This window comes from Nelumbo lutea, chromosome 2 (genome assembly GCF_056320005.1).
Source record: "Nelumbo lutea isolate HS-2025 chromosome 2, American lotus-T2T, whole genome shotgun sequence".
Classification (NCBI taxonomy): domain Eukaryota; kingdom Viridiplantae; phylum Streptophyta; class Magnoliopsida; order Proteales; family Nelumbonaceae; genus Nelumbo; species Nelumbo lutea.
Genome location: NC_142685.1, coordinates 35704055 through 35720139, shown reverse-complemented (window position 1 = coordinate 35720139; position 16085 = coordinate 35704055). Strand labels below are relative to the sequence as shown.

At 38.3% G+C, this 16085-nt stretch overlaps 1 protein-coding gene across 4 annotated transcripts in view; it reads right to left on the bottom strand.

Annotated features, from left to right (window-relative positions):
• Nucleotides 1–5503: 5503 nt before the first annotated feature.
• LOC148869840 (RNA-binding (RRM/RBD/RNP motifs) family protein) overlaps nt 5504–16085 on the bottom strand; it is a 31443-nt gene continuing 20861 nt past the window's right edge. For 2 of the 4 annotated variants that reach the window (XM_088973270.1, XM_088973269.1), the window contains exons 6-11: nt 13407–13448; nt 13219–13308; nt 7345–7452; nt 7091–7183; nt 6917–6996; nt 5504–6823 (exon numbers count right to left, since the gene is read on the bottom strand). In XM_088973270.1, coding sequence (XP_088829396.1) covers nt 6061–6823; nt 6917–6996; nt 7091–7183; nt 7345–7452; nt 13219–13308; nt 13407–13448 — 1176 coding nt within the window. In that variant the 3' untranslated portion in view covers nt 5504–6060. Of the gene's footprint in view, nt 6824–6916; nt 6997–7090; nt 7187–7344; nt 7453–13218; nt 13309–13406; nt 13449–16085 lie in introns of all 4 variants that reach the window. The other 2 variants (XM_088973267.1, XM_088973268.1) reach the window with 1 other exon arrangement.

Here is a 16085-nt window from a genome sequence, read left to right as displayed (position 1 = left end):
CTTTTGGCTTAACAAAAACATCTTGAAAATTCAAGCAAAAACTATTTAATAGAAGGGGAGTGAGGTACTTGCTTTCTTCAACTAAGATAGAGAACAATTGTTCAAAGAGCCTAAAAGGACTCTTCTTGAGTAGCCTCTGTGATGCTTTGAGATCAACAGTATGCCACACTTTCAACGTAATCTTCTTGCCTTGCTTGTTAATGCTAAGTTGAAGTATAGTCCAATACTACTGGAATGTGTGCTTTCATCCAATCAACCCCTAGGACCATGTCACATCATCCTAATGATAATGTTCTCAAATCAGTTGTGAGCTCATGTCCATTCATGGTCCACATTTTAATTGTGGACACCTAACATTACTCACCATTCTGTTGCCATTTGCCACTATAACATATAATGGACTAGCCTCTTTTGTAGCACAACCTGTCTATGAAACTATAATAAGATACAAAAAGCTATATGATGAGCCAATGCCAATTAGAATGGTCAGAGGCCTCATCTCTACCCTTCCAATGATCTTAATAGTGTTGTGTGATGTGTGCCTTGCAAGAGCATGCACTGATATCTTCATTTCCTCCTCTGGTTTTACCTAATGTTGTGCGTCAATGGCTGAAAGCTCATCTTATGTACTTTCTTCCTCCTCATTTTCCATCAAAATACACACTTGCTTTGCTTTACACTTATGGTCTAATGTGAACTTCTCATTAAAAATGTAGTGAAGACCCTTATCCCTTTTGACTCTCCTTTTGGCCAAGGTCATGGTCTTAAAGAGTCTGCACCTCATTTGTTTTCTTGTCAAGAAAGGGTTTCTGGATTGTTGAAGGGTTGTGGAGGGTAGGTCTGAGGCTGTGTAAGGGGTTTAAAAGGTTGAGAACGATTAAAGTTCTAGGTGTTCATGATAGGATTGATAAGCCTCTTGATAGAGGGTAGGAGGGTTAAACATTTGCACCATTGTATGAATTTAATCTTTTAGGCCACTTAGGAAACTAGAGATTAAATAGTCCTCAGTAAGACCATGATTTCTCTGAACCATGTAGGATTTGAATTCCTCAAACTGTTCTTGATGTACCATCATAAAGGCTATTTGTTGCAGTTTATTGAAATCCCCTACAATATTTTCATATCCGACTTCTCCAAATCTTTAGAAAACAACTTTTGAGTAAATTATTCCCAATAAACAAAGCCCTTACCTTCCAGATAATCTTGAAAAGACAGATCAACATTCCCTTCCAAGTGGAACATGAATTGATACATCTAAAAGAACTACACTTTCTTAACCATCCCCTTTGGTAATCACTATCAAAGAATGACAAATTGACATTGGGCATCTTGAGAGAAGAACTCTATTTGTTAAAGTCTTAAGAACCCATTTCCTGACTTTTGTACAACCCCAAGTTCTGTCATCGGGCCCTTAGATTTGGAAATCTTTATCACCATGTGATTGACAAGAAACAATTCTTTGAACCTTTTTCCAAGATCCTTATCTCTATTTGAACTCCCTTGAACTTCACTAGGTTGATCATGTTCCGTTGCCTATACAAAGTTTGTTCCGCAATTTTGGACTAGGTGGGGGTGCCATCTGCCATGTTCTCCCAAGAATATACGGCTCTAATACAATATGTTACATCCCCAATACTAACAAGCTATTATGTGCCTCAGGAGAGCTCACCCCTAAAGCTAGTTAGAGGGAGGGAACCTAAACACATATATACCCCACATCAAAACCCCATACTACCGATGTGGGATACCTCACATTAGCATCCCATACTACCAACATGGGACAAATGGATCGTAACATTCCAACACGCTCCGCAATCCTGACGCTCACACAGGATGGCTTTGCACTAGTCCACCTAGTCTCAGCCGAACACTGCAATACTATGAGCTCCGGAAAGGTCATGGCCGGCTCAAAAGAGTTAGAGTCGCCACCCATTTTTCTAGAAGAAATGGGCCCTCACTTTCGAGTTTAAAAAATGGTTTACTGGGCTTGATATTCTCCACCAAGGAAAAGCACTGAACCAAAAGGCTTTGGGTTCAAAGGATTGGGAGAAGGAAGGTGTTAGACACCCCTCTCTCCAAGCTGCTATAGCAGCCCACTACGGGGTAATTTAAGCTTAAATTCCGATAGAAACATGCACTAACAAGATTGTTCAACGCTCATTAAATCTGGCCAAAATGTTTCCAACTTCACCCAAAATTGATTTGAGGTGATGTTATTGGGTCTTAGGTACTAATTTCCCTAAGACCCTCGCCTCTCTACCTTTTTTTCTCAATCTAGAGGAAAATGGGAATGCAAATTTCCTAAGATTTCAGAGCTTTAAGCAACTTGAAACTAAACTAAAAGCAAAGAGATGATGGAATGAGAGGCTTACCTCTCGTGTGCGACCTTGAAACAAGCTTTCCAGTAGGCAAAAGGAATTCAAATGAAACTTGAACAAGGCAGGAGTTAGGTTGGGCATTTCTGGTGTCGAGACTGGAAAACAGAGATGAGGCTTGAGCTTGGCTTCAAGGATTCTAGGATTTCAAGCAAATTAGGTGTGTTACAAGAGTTGGAAAGCTCTCCCCTCCCCTCCTCCCTCAAGCTCGAGCTAAGCCTCTATTTATAGAGAAAAGTGAGAGAGATGGGTCTGAAACTCGTCCAATTACAATGTTTGTAGCTCAGCAGAGCTTTTTCACCGAAATAGGCAAAGATTTTGAGAGAATGAGGCTTGTAGTTGACCCTTCCTTCTTTGTGAAACAAATCTTCTCGATTTTGGGTGGTTTCTCATGGGTTTCGTGCGTCGAATGAGGGATTGGGGTGTGCTAGACGTTGCATCCTCGTATTTGGGGCTGACAGTGGCAAAAAATATAAATTTGATGAGATTTTAAAAGTGGTTTTGTCCTTTCTTAGTTTTAAGTAGGGGCCTGTTTGGTATTTTAGGTTTTTTAAGCCTACTAGGCTCAAAATCATTGGTCTAGGTGTTTTAAAGGGTTTAAGTAAGGATCTGACGTCAGTCCCCACCCACTTAAGATCCTAGGTTGGACAACTGATGTGGTGGTTCAATTGGGTACATCAAAAAGGTATACCTTTAGTTTAACGGTCAAACGAATGAATCTGTTAATGAAATTTGGTGTGTTGGGGTTTTTTCAGTCTCTGAGCACAATGGTGAGTTTTGATCGGACAAATGGGGTTGGGAAGACTGAGATCTGTGTCTGACAAGTTCGGATTAAGCGAGGGAATTTTGGATTGAAATTTGGTGGGTAGGCATTTTCAAACATGTCAAATCTGATGGAAGTGATGGTTCTTTGATCAGAGCTGTGGATTGGCTGATATAGTTCAGATCATGGTCTTAGCTTATGGTCTTTCAATTAACGAGAGTTCCCAAAATGGAATCTTGCTTTTTCAATGGTCAAATAGAGGTGTTTGGTCGTAAAATTTGTACTGGGGTTTTTGGGGTCATTTAACATGGTGGCGGGGTCTAATTGGTCAAATAAGGCTTGGATGATGGAGATTCGTGACATGTGAGCTTTTGATCAATAAGATTCGTCAAAACAAAATCAAGGTTTGATGTTGGGTCAAACAAGAGAATTTTGGGATGAAATTTGGTGGGTAGGTATGGATTGGGTTTATGAGGCTGTTGGAAGAGTTCAATCGTGTTAGGCATGTGCAGATCATGGGTTTTAGTGTCACTGTGTTATATACATCGAAATGGGATGTCTGATGGATGATTGGCTAAATCTAGGGGTTTAAGGTTGAATTTTTGTGTGTTTGGTTGTTTGAGGATTTTGTTTCATGTGATGGAGTTTGATCAGGGATCAAGTATGGTGATGTGGTATAATCAAAACCATCGAAAGGGAATCATATAGATTTTACGGTAGATTTATGGGTGCTTGGGCTAAACTTTGGTTTCTTAGGGTTTTGATATGCTTTAAAGTGATTGGTGTGGTCCGATTAGACTTCCAGAATGTAGGAGATGGGCCAAAGAAGGGACCGAGCAAAAATCGGGTGATAACAAATACCGATGTCACCACCTGCGCTGCATGATTGTAACTGGGAGGCATAGTGTAGGCCATGATACCATTTGTTATGTGCCTTAGGAGAACTCACCCCTAAACGCTAGCTATTAGAGGGAGGGAACCTAAACACATATATACCCCACAACAGCATCCCATACTACTAATGTGGGATACCTCACATTAGCATCCCATACTACCAATATGGGACAAATGGATCGTAACACAAGCAGAGCTATGGGTGTGCATTCACGAGACAAAAGCCCGATGAGATAACCTCAAATGAAGGAAAGGTAGAATGAGAGAGAGAGAGAGAGAGAGAGAGAGAGAGAGAGAGAGGAAATCTCAAGAACAGAAATTAGAGAAAGAGGAAAAAAGAAATCTGTTATTACTTTTCCATGCTCGATTATAATGCTATGATTACCCCTTTCATGGGTGTATTTTCAGAACTCGGACTAACAACCTAACAAACTGGCTGGTTCTAACAAATTGCCTAACAAACTCTCAATTAATATTACCCAACTAGCTTTCTTCTCTCCAGAAAAAAAAAACTAGCTTTCTTCATGGGTGTATTTTCAGAACTCGGACTAACAACCTAACAAACTGGCTGGTTCTAACAAATTGCCTAACAAACTCTCAATTAATATTACCCAATTAGCTTCTCGCCAGAAAAAAAAAATATATATATATATATATATACACTAGCTTCCTTCTCATATACAGTTCTGCTGCAGCTACAACAAGATGTCATCATAGATGATGACTAGGATTTTTGACAACTCAGGAATTTTGACAATTAACTTAGGGTTAATTAACATCTACCGTGGTCCTCAGTGAAAAAAAAAATCACCAATGAGCCGGATGACCAATCAAGGAATAGTTGTGAGATGGTACATATTGAAGTACCAAGGCATCTTAATAAATAATAACATTGCTCGATCGTTTTCTTGCCTTTTAAATCATGGTTGTGTTTGGTACCATTGCTACTCCTACTAATAACCGTTTAATGCAAATTTTTCAGAAATTGTAAATTATAAACATTTGATTGGTTGTTGACATTTATAGTAGAAATTTAAGGTTTGTTTTGGAAATATATAATAGATAGGTAGAATAAAATATATTCTCATAAAATTTGTATTGACCAATCTAAATCATTGCAGATAAAAGTGGCAATCACCAAACGTCACAACTCACAAGGGGTTCGCTTTTGATTTCAGTGCTTTTATTGATTCTTTTTCTGAATCAACTTGTCCGCTTAATTCACAGGGGAGGTAGTGTGAAAACGTTGGCTACAATGCCGATGAAATAATGGGAAAACAAAACAGTGAAAATGCTGCCAGTGAGTTCATACGCTGCTCCCGGTGAACTCGTACGTTGTGATCGATCATGGGAACCCGAGAAATTATCTACATCCACATTGCCAATAAAGTACAATCATAACATAGATGAGTATAGAAACAAGTTAAGCAGTTGAAGGATTAAGAGTCCATGAGACGTGGAAACCAGAGGATTGTCAGATAGAAATCGTAACAAATATTACTTATAAGATTTCTGTATATAAGATATATCAAGTTATCAAGTTATCAAATAAACAAAGAGAAACAACAGGTAAATTGGGTTCTAGGCTTCAAGCTTCTCGGGAGAGTTGATCTGGTTTGATACAAAGTTAATCCCTCTGTTGAAAAGAATACATTAGACTGGAGTAAGGGGCAATGCAATAAAACAACTAATAAAGTTAAACCCTCCTTGTATTACCATTATAAGGATACAAAGAAAGTGGCGATGCATTCAACGTCGTGAATATTGATTATATCACAACAGCTAAAAGGACCTCGAGCTCTCGGCTAATATTTTCCACAAGATCAGCTCTAGAGCCCAGTCAGCAACCGGTTATCTGAGATCAGACCACACTCCCAAAGAGAAGTCAGGCCAACTGACAAGCTTTCACTTTTTGTTAAGAACACGTAACAAGACACCCAACAAAAAGAGGGAACTCTCCGGGAACAAGGTGGATCAATCAAACCTCATGTCAGTGATGTCACCAAGTAGCACCTATTGTGGATATGCTCATTTTGGAAACCTTGCCAGATAGAGATCATGAGCTACATAACCTACTTCTACATTCCGATTCCCAAAAGGCCGCCTATGGAGACAATGTGCTGCCATGCAAGAAGCTTCTGTTCTTGCATACTCCACAAGAATGCATCCAGGTTCAAAAATGTAGCTAAGATCACTAGCCTCCTGCTTTTTATCACCTTTGTCTGTGACACCTGATTCAATTTGAGTAGCAGTAGCATCCAATTCAATGGAAACATCCTTCTTGTCAATAGTTTCCTCTGCTCTGAACTCTTCAACCATCAAATTGGTTCCCATGCCAGACTCCTTGGCCCGAAGAACATCAATGTCCTCTTCATTATGGACCAATTGACCTTCAGTTGCATCCAGCTGTACAGCTGGTTCTTGGAGAGCCCCATCTGCATTGAGATGACAGATTGGTTCTACAAGGCCTGCTCTCTTATCAGGATGGCATGGTTCACTTGATCCATCCTTTGCAAGATCCTGCACTGGCATATCGACACTAGTGCTGTTCTCTTCTGCATTTCCACCACCTGAAAATTCTTTGGCATCATTTGGGTGCTCTGGTTTGCTATTGTCTTCAGAGCTTAGGTGAAGGGAATCTTCCATCCTTCGTATCTCCTTGATGTGGTCATCCCCTTCTGGGTATAGCAGGTCCCTTGAATCATTCTGACTAGTAACCTCAGATGTTCCAAGAGCAAGAGCATAATTGCTTCTATCCTTGACAATATTAACAGACTTGACAGTCCCAAACCTGCACAATTGCATGTGGGTTTCAATAAAATCAACAAAACTCATTTAAAGAATGATAAACAAATACACATAAAGAAGGGATTTCATCATGGACCTGGCACACTCCAACCGTATATCTTCCAAAGTTTCTTCGAGTTCAGGTCCAGAAAGAGATGCAAGCTCTTCTTGATTGAACTAAATCCAATTGTTCCATACATTTTTTTTCAGATAAACCAGGAAGAAATAAAAGATAAAAATAACATCAACCATAAATAGCGTAGTAGCATACCACATTTTTGAGCTTCAGGACTTGTGTGGGTTTGTCAAGCAGTGGCTTTGCATGATCAGGAATCTCATAGGATGGTGGATTCTCAGTATTTTCCTGCTATAAGTTGTACTAGGTAACCATAAATGATGACAACAGTAATAAAACAGAAACACTAAAACAAAAAGAACATTTATCTACTCCATGGACATATTCCAGAAACATAGTCTCTCTTGTTTATCTGAAAAAAAAGGACAAGAACACAAGGCATTGGTTACCTCTGAAGATACATCAGGCACAGCCTGAACTACAGTAAGGATCTGTCCACCCAACTTCATTCCATTCAGTCCAGCACATGCCTTAAGGGTGATTGACTTGTCTACATACTGAAACGGGAAAATATGAGTCACCAAATCATATCTTTCTCCACTTTCTCTATTATGGTTTAGTAAAACTCATCAAAATAAAGCCCATTGTGATGAACAAAACTATCCTGTAACTTTTATTCCATAGATAATTATAGATATATGAGTGTCTATGAGAGAAAACAATACAACAAAGATCAAGGATACATAATGGGTAAACCAATGAAATTTATATTACTGCAGTAATTTAATTTCCAATACCATCAGACCAATATACATCTGTGCTAATACCGGGGATTGATTTGCCACATCCTATTCTTTGTGGAAGGAGGGAACTCCTAGTTATTAATCAAAAAGTACATATGTAAAATTCAAAAGTAACACTACACAACTTTTATAATTATAAATACTAGCAGGTGGCCCACGGAACCATAAAGATTTGCTTACAGGAGTGAAATAGAATAAGGAAGCAGAATCCCTAATTTTTTTAATTAAAATCTTTTTTAGGGAAAAATATTTACTTAAAAAAAAACTAAACAAATTGGGTCGTGGATAGGCCTAAGAGTGATGGCTTTAATTGTCATCATCAATTTTTGTTTTATATAATGGCATAATTGTTAATAGCTGAATGTTTAAAAACAAATATAAAACATAACTTTTTAATTGTCATTAATACTGTCTTCTGTAGTGGCATTATTGTAAATATTTTCATGTTTAATAGCAATTCTAAAACAGGACTAAGCCCTTCACACATTTCATGCCTTTCGTATGTGGATACCATTTACTGTCACCCATTTTATTGTTAGCATATATATTAGATGGGTATCATTTTTGTATTTTGATTAGGGATTTGCTGGTTTTTTCTTTTGATTGGTAACTATTATTTTATTAATGGTAGCATATGCACTATTTACAAGTGATTTTCACTTGTCATCACCCAATACAGTTGTACTTGCACCCTGTTTTGCAAGTGAATCAGTAATGCAATTTGCTGATATAGGTACCCATCTGATTGAGATAACCATCTCCCTTGCTACATGCTTGATTTCTCCCGAAGTGTGTTTCTCAAGTTCCTTGACCATCATATATTAGCCAACCCACTATTGTCTTAGAATCACCTTCCACACTAGGTTTCTCATATTCAGTCTCTTAGACATCCAAATTCCACATAAAACTATTAGAAACATCAATCGTCCAATTATAAGAAACATGTCAGAAACGTCAGAAATGTCATATGGAAATAGTGTAAAAACTATAGACATGGTGGAAAATTGTAAAATATGCAAAAATATAGTGATGTCTTATGATATGATAAAAGAAGCATAGGCACACCTTTTTACATTATTATCTTGCTCCAAATCATTAAACAAAGCTAAGAAACTAAGGTTATAGATAAAAGAATACATTCCAAAGTTGTCCTATAAACCTTAAGATTCAAAACTTAATGTCACTACCCATGGAAATGGAAACATGTCGTGGAAAAATTAAGGAATTTAGGGACATTTTAAACCATGCTCTGCTCTTGTGGAATCTCCAAACCCAATAGGTCCTGAATATAATGCTATGACAGCCCCAATGCAGTCTCTAAAAACTCCCCCAATCCCGTAGGCACCAAGATAAACAATGCTGTAGGAATGTACTTGGTTTATCAAAATGGGATTATGCAAGCATGCATGCATACCCGTTTAAGTATTTTATCTTAGTAGCAAAAATAGTCTTTTTGGCAGCCTTTTATCTTACTGATGGTTCCGGAGGCAAATTACTCTAGTAATAGGGCTAAAGGGCTGAATTCAATCATGGCAATGGAGATTCCACCACAAGGTGAAGAGGCTTCGACAGGGTTTGCAACGCCAAACAGTGGCTGAAAGAAAGGGAGGTAATGCTTCTTCTATTGATGTGGAAGAGGAGCTCATGGATGTAACACCAATTGCAACCGTGGGGTAATCATACCTGGGCTTGAGTTTCAAGCTCAACTTGACAGAAAAGCACAAGGCTTGAGTTTATGCTCGAGTTCTATTCAAGCTAGAAATACAAGCTCAAATTCAGCTCAACTGAAAAGCTCATATGTTCGAGCTCAGCTCAACAGGAATGAAAGAAGGGGATGGAATCACAATGAGATCCTGGCCAAAAAAGGGGGATATGGCGAAATTGGTAGAGCGCCGCTCTTGTAATTGGGTCGTTGCGATTACGGGTTGGATGTCTAATTGTCTATGCGGTAATGATAGTATCTTGTACCTGAACCGGTGGCTCACTTTTTCTAAGTAATGGGGAAGAGGACCGAAACATGCCACTAAAAGACTCTACTGAGACAAAGATGGGCTGTCAAGAACGTAGAGGTAGGATGGCAGTTGGTCAGATCTAGTATGGATCGTAAAACCTACTCAAGCTTGATGGTGTGATCCAATGTTTTAAAACGCGGAGGTGTGACGCAAGGTGTTCCACACCTAGAGGCGTGAGGCGTAGTTCAGAACGTAAGAGGCGTTAAGCCTCCCGAACACAAGGAGGTGTAAGCCTCCTTAAGAAGAGGGGGATGAGGAGGAAGGAGGAGGAAGGGGAAAAGGAAGAAGAGGAACGAGGAATGATGAGTTGAGCTTTTCACAAGAAAAACTGGAATGATGAATGAATAGCTTGAATTAAGATCCCATTCAAATTTGAACTAAACTCAATTAAGTCAAATTTGGATATCCATGTGTAACTAAATGAATCTGATCGGATCGGAAAACTTGATCCATTTAATAATTGGATCGAATTTATAGCATGATTCGATTTGATTATATATCATATTAAATATAATATATAATTAAAGATATATACTGTTGTACTATTAAATATTATACATTGACACTTATTTTGTTTAATTGTGTATGGACATTTATGTCCCAAATATTGATATTAGTACATAAAAAAAACAGTGTAATTTTCAATGAAGAGTGGACCTAAAATTGTCCATCTTGTCTAATCAATAAATAAAATACAACTCTCTTTTTCTTGAAATAGATATTTTGTCTCATCAATGTACTAGTCCCTCTCTCTTCCGTTTCCATCAATCTTCTTTATCCCATAAACTCTAAACCAGTTGCAACTTAAAGGCCTAAACCAGTAAACTTATTACTTGAAACCCTCGATCAGTCAGTTGCTAAGCACAACTCATTGTGTCTGATTGTTAAATCGCCCAAACTTGCCTATTTTAGTGTTTCTCTCCTCTACAAAGTGATCTCCCTTGCTGCCATGTTGCTTCCATAGTTCATTACTGGTAAATCACCTTCTACGCTACCACTGACCAGTATAATCTGTTGCATCATCTTTAGTAGTGCAACTTGAGATCCCTTTTGTTATTGTCACTTCTAGCCTTTAATCTAAGGCTTCAAACTCTTCAAATTAGCTCTAGCTCTCAGAATCTCAGGCATTGTTGTTTTCTTTTATTTCTTTCTTTATGGTTTTGTCATTTTGGATTCAGGTTGTCCTGTTCATGGTGATGGTGTTTGGTCATCAACTTGGTTTTAACACAACAACAGAGGATATTGGAAATCCCTGTTCCTGCATGCTACCCAATGGCCCAAGATCTTTTCTCATTTCTGTTTGAGATCCCACTTCTTCTTCATGTTACAGTCTGAAATCAAATCGAATTAGAATTGGATATCCAACACTATAAACAAATTGAATTCAGATAAGATTCTGTGGATATTTGTCAGATTCGAATTGCATATGTTTCTTATCAAATCGAATTCAGATATACCCCATAGGGAGCATGGGTGGTTTGCTAATTTTGTGGAACCCTGTTAAAGGTAATTTTTTCATTCACAGAGTTGGAGAATTTCTCCCTGTGGAAATGATAATCTCAGGAGTTAGGTGCCCAACCACTAATGTGTATGGGCCCCCTGCGACAAATAGAGGAAGACTGTGGGAGGACCTCTTGGCAGCCAGGGGCAGTTTGCAAATTTCTTGGATGATTGGTGGTGACTTCAATACCACCAGGTTCACCAATGAGAAGTCTGGAGATGGGTAGATTACAAGGTCTATGAGGCAATTTAGGGAATTTGTTCAGGCTTTCAAGCTAGTTGACCTAGCCTTAGCAGATGCCCAATATAGTAAAGCAGGACAGGTTTATAACATATTCCAATGGAAAGATGGGAGGTCAAGCTAACGTTTCATAATATGCAGGCCTCTCTCGATGGGTGTCCAATTCAAGCAACTAACAGAAGATCAAAATTCAGAAATTGGAGCTTGACCCCCCCACCCCCACCCCCACCTCGGAAAAAAGAAAAGAAAAGAAAAGAAAATGGAATTTAAACAACCTAAGTGTGGAGGTGTGGCCATGTGGGAAGTGGTGAAGTCTCCGGATGGGGATAAAACCCCCAAGCCCCGATGGGTTCACTAGTCTATTTTATAAGAAAATTTGGAAGGTTGTGTAAGTGGATGTGATGTGTGGTCTCTGATCCATAGAAATGCATTTTGGAGAGAAGCTACTTAGCTACCCTTATTCCAAAAATAAGGGTTCTGATCTTGTTCTTCCTCTGTTGTGATATACTTAATCTATGGTTATCATGGAACCTTGAATTGTGACTTTTGAGCTTCTTAAAGCCCTCATGGATTTATGTATCTTCTATGTAATCGCCTAATTGGATTGTGGCATTTTATAGATATTGAACTATCAATGTTTTTTTTATAAAATGTAGTTATGAACAATCACATTAAGACATTATGTTGGTTTATGTGTTTTTTATTTGACATGGAATCCAGATTTGCACATTAGTCTATTTACATGTATTACAAGCAGAAGAGAAACTGAAAAGAGAGAGAGGGAAGAAAACTGCAGCCATGTTAAAGGGAAGAGAAGAAACTTCCAGAGAGAAAATCAGTGTCCCAATCAGCCAGCCCTCTTTATATATATATATCACTTAAACCTATTTAAACACTACCAAAAGATAAAGGATAAAAGGATAGCAAGGAAACCCAGCCTATACTCTCAGCACTCCCCCTCAAGCTAGCTATATATTTTATAACCCAACTTGGAAGTAGTGAAATCCACCCTTGGTCCACTAAATGCTTTGGTAAATAGGGCAGCAAGTTGATCCTCAGAACCACACTTAACCTTCTCAAGAACAAAGTGACAATCCATCTCAATGTGTTTCTTCTTTCTCTCATGAAACACAGGATTAGATGCAACATATTGTTGCTTGGTCGTCACAATGAAGATTGGGAATCCAATCTCCTTAAGTAAATGTTTCAACCACATTAATACAACATTTAGTATGACTCATAACTAGATCTCTTGGGGAACCATCCAATTCCCTGCTATAGCTTGTTTTTACTCTGACAATCCATCTCAAAATGAAACCACTGTTGCTACATTTTTTCTTTTAGGTTTCCATAAAAGATCATACTAGTTAAGCCAAAATGAAACCACTGCATCATTAGGATTAACATGAACCATTTTGATAGAACCTATTGCAACAAAAATACTGTTTGGTTCAATTTTACAACATTAATTACTTCTCAAGGCCCTATATCGAAGAACCAACCTCATGTGAAAGCATGCATGACAGAAGACAGCATTTTAAGGCATTATGAAGTCCATTGATAATGCACAAAACTCCAAAATATCATGAAAATTGCTTAATGAATGATTTCAGCCACCAGATTATTAGATTATTGGGCCACCATCAATTTGGATCGATAATAGTCAATTATCAGAATTCAATGATAACCAGGTCATTGTGCCCAAATGCCAAATAAAGATCTTCTGCAAGAACAAAGAACTCAAAATATAGTTTTGGCATCCAATACCTCCAGAAAAGCAATTTGTTCCTTCAAATCTTCATTAACATGAAAGCAGAATGCCTTCAGATGTCCGAAGGCACCAGCGATCCCCATAAGCTGTAAAAAAAATATAAAAAGCATAGGAGAATCAGTCTACAAGAAGAATGGTGGCAATTTTTATCTCAAATGCAACACAAATCTCATAACCAACTTACCATATCAGATGAGAGATCCCTTGAAATTCCACCAATGAATATCTGCAAAATAAAGACAAGGCACAGACAACATTTAAAACAACAAAAAAAATTGAAATAGATAATCTCGGAATAAGCCACAAGAAGTAGCATGGTAGTATTGTGAAGCAAGAATTACAACTCATATTAACAGTAAGGGTGCAACTTGTGCAGGCTCAGGTTGAGGATTTGATCAAATTTGTATGGGCCTGAGCCTATGTAAATTATTCAAATCAGGAATGAATAATGTCTGCAAATTGTATATGGTTTCAAGGAGATAGCATTGAGAGAATCATTGATAAAGCTTCCACAACAGGGAAAAGAAGAAAGGATGCGAAATTTCATCTTGATTAGATTTTTGCCATGATTATATCATATCTAATTTGTAAGTTGGGTTGCTATCCATTTCAGTTCAGAGAAAACAAATCTACCAATATTGACTTCCACCAACTTTATAAGAGATAGAGAAATAAAGAAATTAAATGTAGTCAAAATTCATGTAGAAGGTACACTGCAGCAAAATCCAGTGCACAATGAGTCAGCAAAAGATGTCCTATGCTAAAGCCTCTGATTGCATGAAGACATGTACACTCAATCTAATGCAGTGAAGGAAGTTGCAGATGGGTGATGCCATCCTTTCTGTCCATTTCTCTTGTATTTCAGAACGGTTTTCTTCTCTCTCTGGTTGTAGGTGGAACCCTTCCCCTGATGTGGCAGGCCTCTTTGATACAAACTTCTTTAGACAGCTGACGAAGAGAGAAAGGACAATGTGGAGAGCCACAAGAGTAGCAATACTTTTGTCGGTTTAGGAAGAAAGAAATAATAGAATTTTTCAAGGGCTGGAAAAGTCTGAGGAAGTAATTGACAGCATATCCATAAAGGTAAAACATTCATTGAAAACTCTTGACCTGTTTAAGGAGTTTTCAGTGGATAATATTCTCCGAGGCTAGAGTGCAGTGGCATGTTTGTCGAGCGCTCGAGCTCAAGGTCTGAGATTCAGGAACGCCAGGCCCCATCAACATAACAAAGGGTTAAGCTGAATTTTGATGGAAGTTCTTTTGATAACCCAGGTCCATCAGGCATAAGTGAGAGTATTAAGAGATGAGGAACAAAAAATGTTCGCCCTCTATTCCAGACCAATACGGGTGGGAGATTCTCTAAGAGATGAACTGACACCTCCAAGGGTTGAGATTGTCTACAGAGATGGGACTCCAACAGATTGAAATGGAGGGGGATTCCAAGCCGGTTATAGGATGGATGCTGTAGACAAATGGATTGGTGTATCTTTAGGATGGATTAGAAGGACAGCAAATGGATTGGCTGATGCCTTAGCCAAACAAGGGGCTACTAGAGAAGATCTCTTTTGGGCTATGTTGTAATTGTTGTTGTCCTGGAGGGGTCGACATCTTTTTTTCTGTTTGACAGATGTACTTCTAAATTAATTTATGAATGAAGTTACTGTTTAAAATTACGTATGCACATATATAAATACGTAACCAGTTGGTTGGTAAGGTCTCCGGTTGGTTGTAGCGGAGACTAGGGATCGAATACCACCTGCACCTGGGTTGGGGGATGGGCTACCCCCATTGAGTAGCCCTTAAAATGATATAAAAAAATGTATGGGAATGTATAAAAGTGATACAACAGTTTAGGTATTTGATACGTAGGGGATGTGTAATCTTTATGAGGTGAGACAAATGTTTCTCCTCTCTACCAAATAAAGGATGAAGTGTTGATTTTTGGAGAAAAGTACAAATTTATGGTCACTATTAATATAAGATGGAGGAAAAAGAATAACTTCAGAGGATGGAAAATCTAAAAGGTGGTGCCAAGTCTAGGCATCAGCAATCTTAGAATCTTAAAAGATGGCTCTAAAACCCCCTCTGAATATAGTCTTGGACCATTAGTGAGTTGTAGTAAACATGCAGGTTATTAAACAGTTTGAATCCAAAGGTAGCTGCTAGGCCTAATTCCAAGATCCCCTAATGCAGGGATTCCCATCTTCACAATGTTTTTTTCTTATCAGTAAAGCTTTGATTATATTAATAATATGTGAAAAAACAGCACAACTTTGTTTTGCTAACCATGATATCAGACCCAAAAACAACACTATGTTACAGAGATTCCCAGAACAATTTCATCTAACTCATTTGCATTCCTGACCCAAATCTTTTGCAGTCCTTTCTACTTCCCTATAGGCACCCTTGGGGGTCCAAAGTTTTAATCCAGAAAGCTACCTTCACTTTTATTATCTCTATTACCTCCTCCACAGATCTATTTTTGCCATTAAAGATTCTGTTGTTCATCTCCTCCCAAATCACCCAAATAGTTGCAGCCTTAGTAACTTTCCACACCGATCTTCCTCTTTCTTTGGTTGCCTTGGAAGTTAGGCCTGAATATGTCTGCCACCTCATGAGGAGGGATCCAACTACAGCTGAAAAGATCACAGAAAAACTCCCAGATATGTCAAATAAAGGAGCGGGAGATTAATAAGTAGGGTAGGGTTTCTTCACTATTCCCATCTCCACAATGTTCCTTCCACTAACTCAATATGGGCGATGTATATGGTATCAAATTTTGGAAATTTCACCTACCCATGCTTTTCAACTTCCCCATTCTCAGGATGTGGAACACTAGCACTCACAGAACTTCAAATTCTAT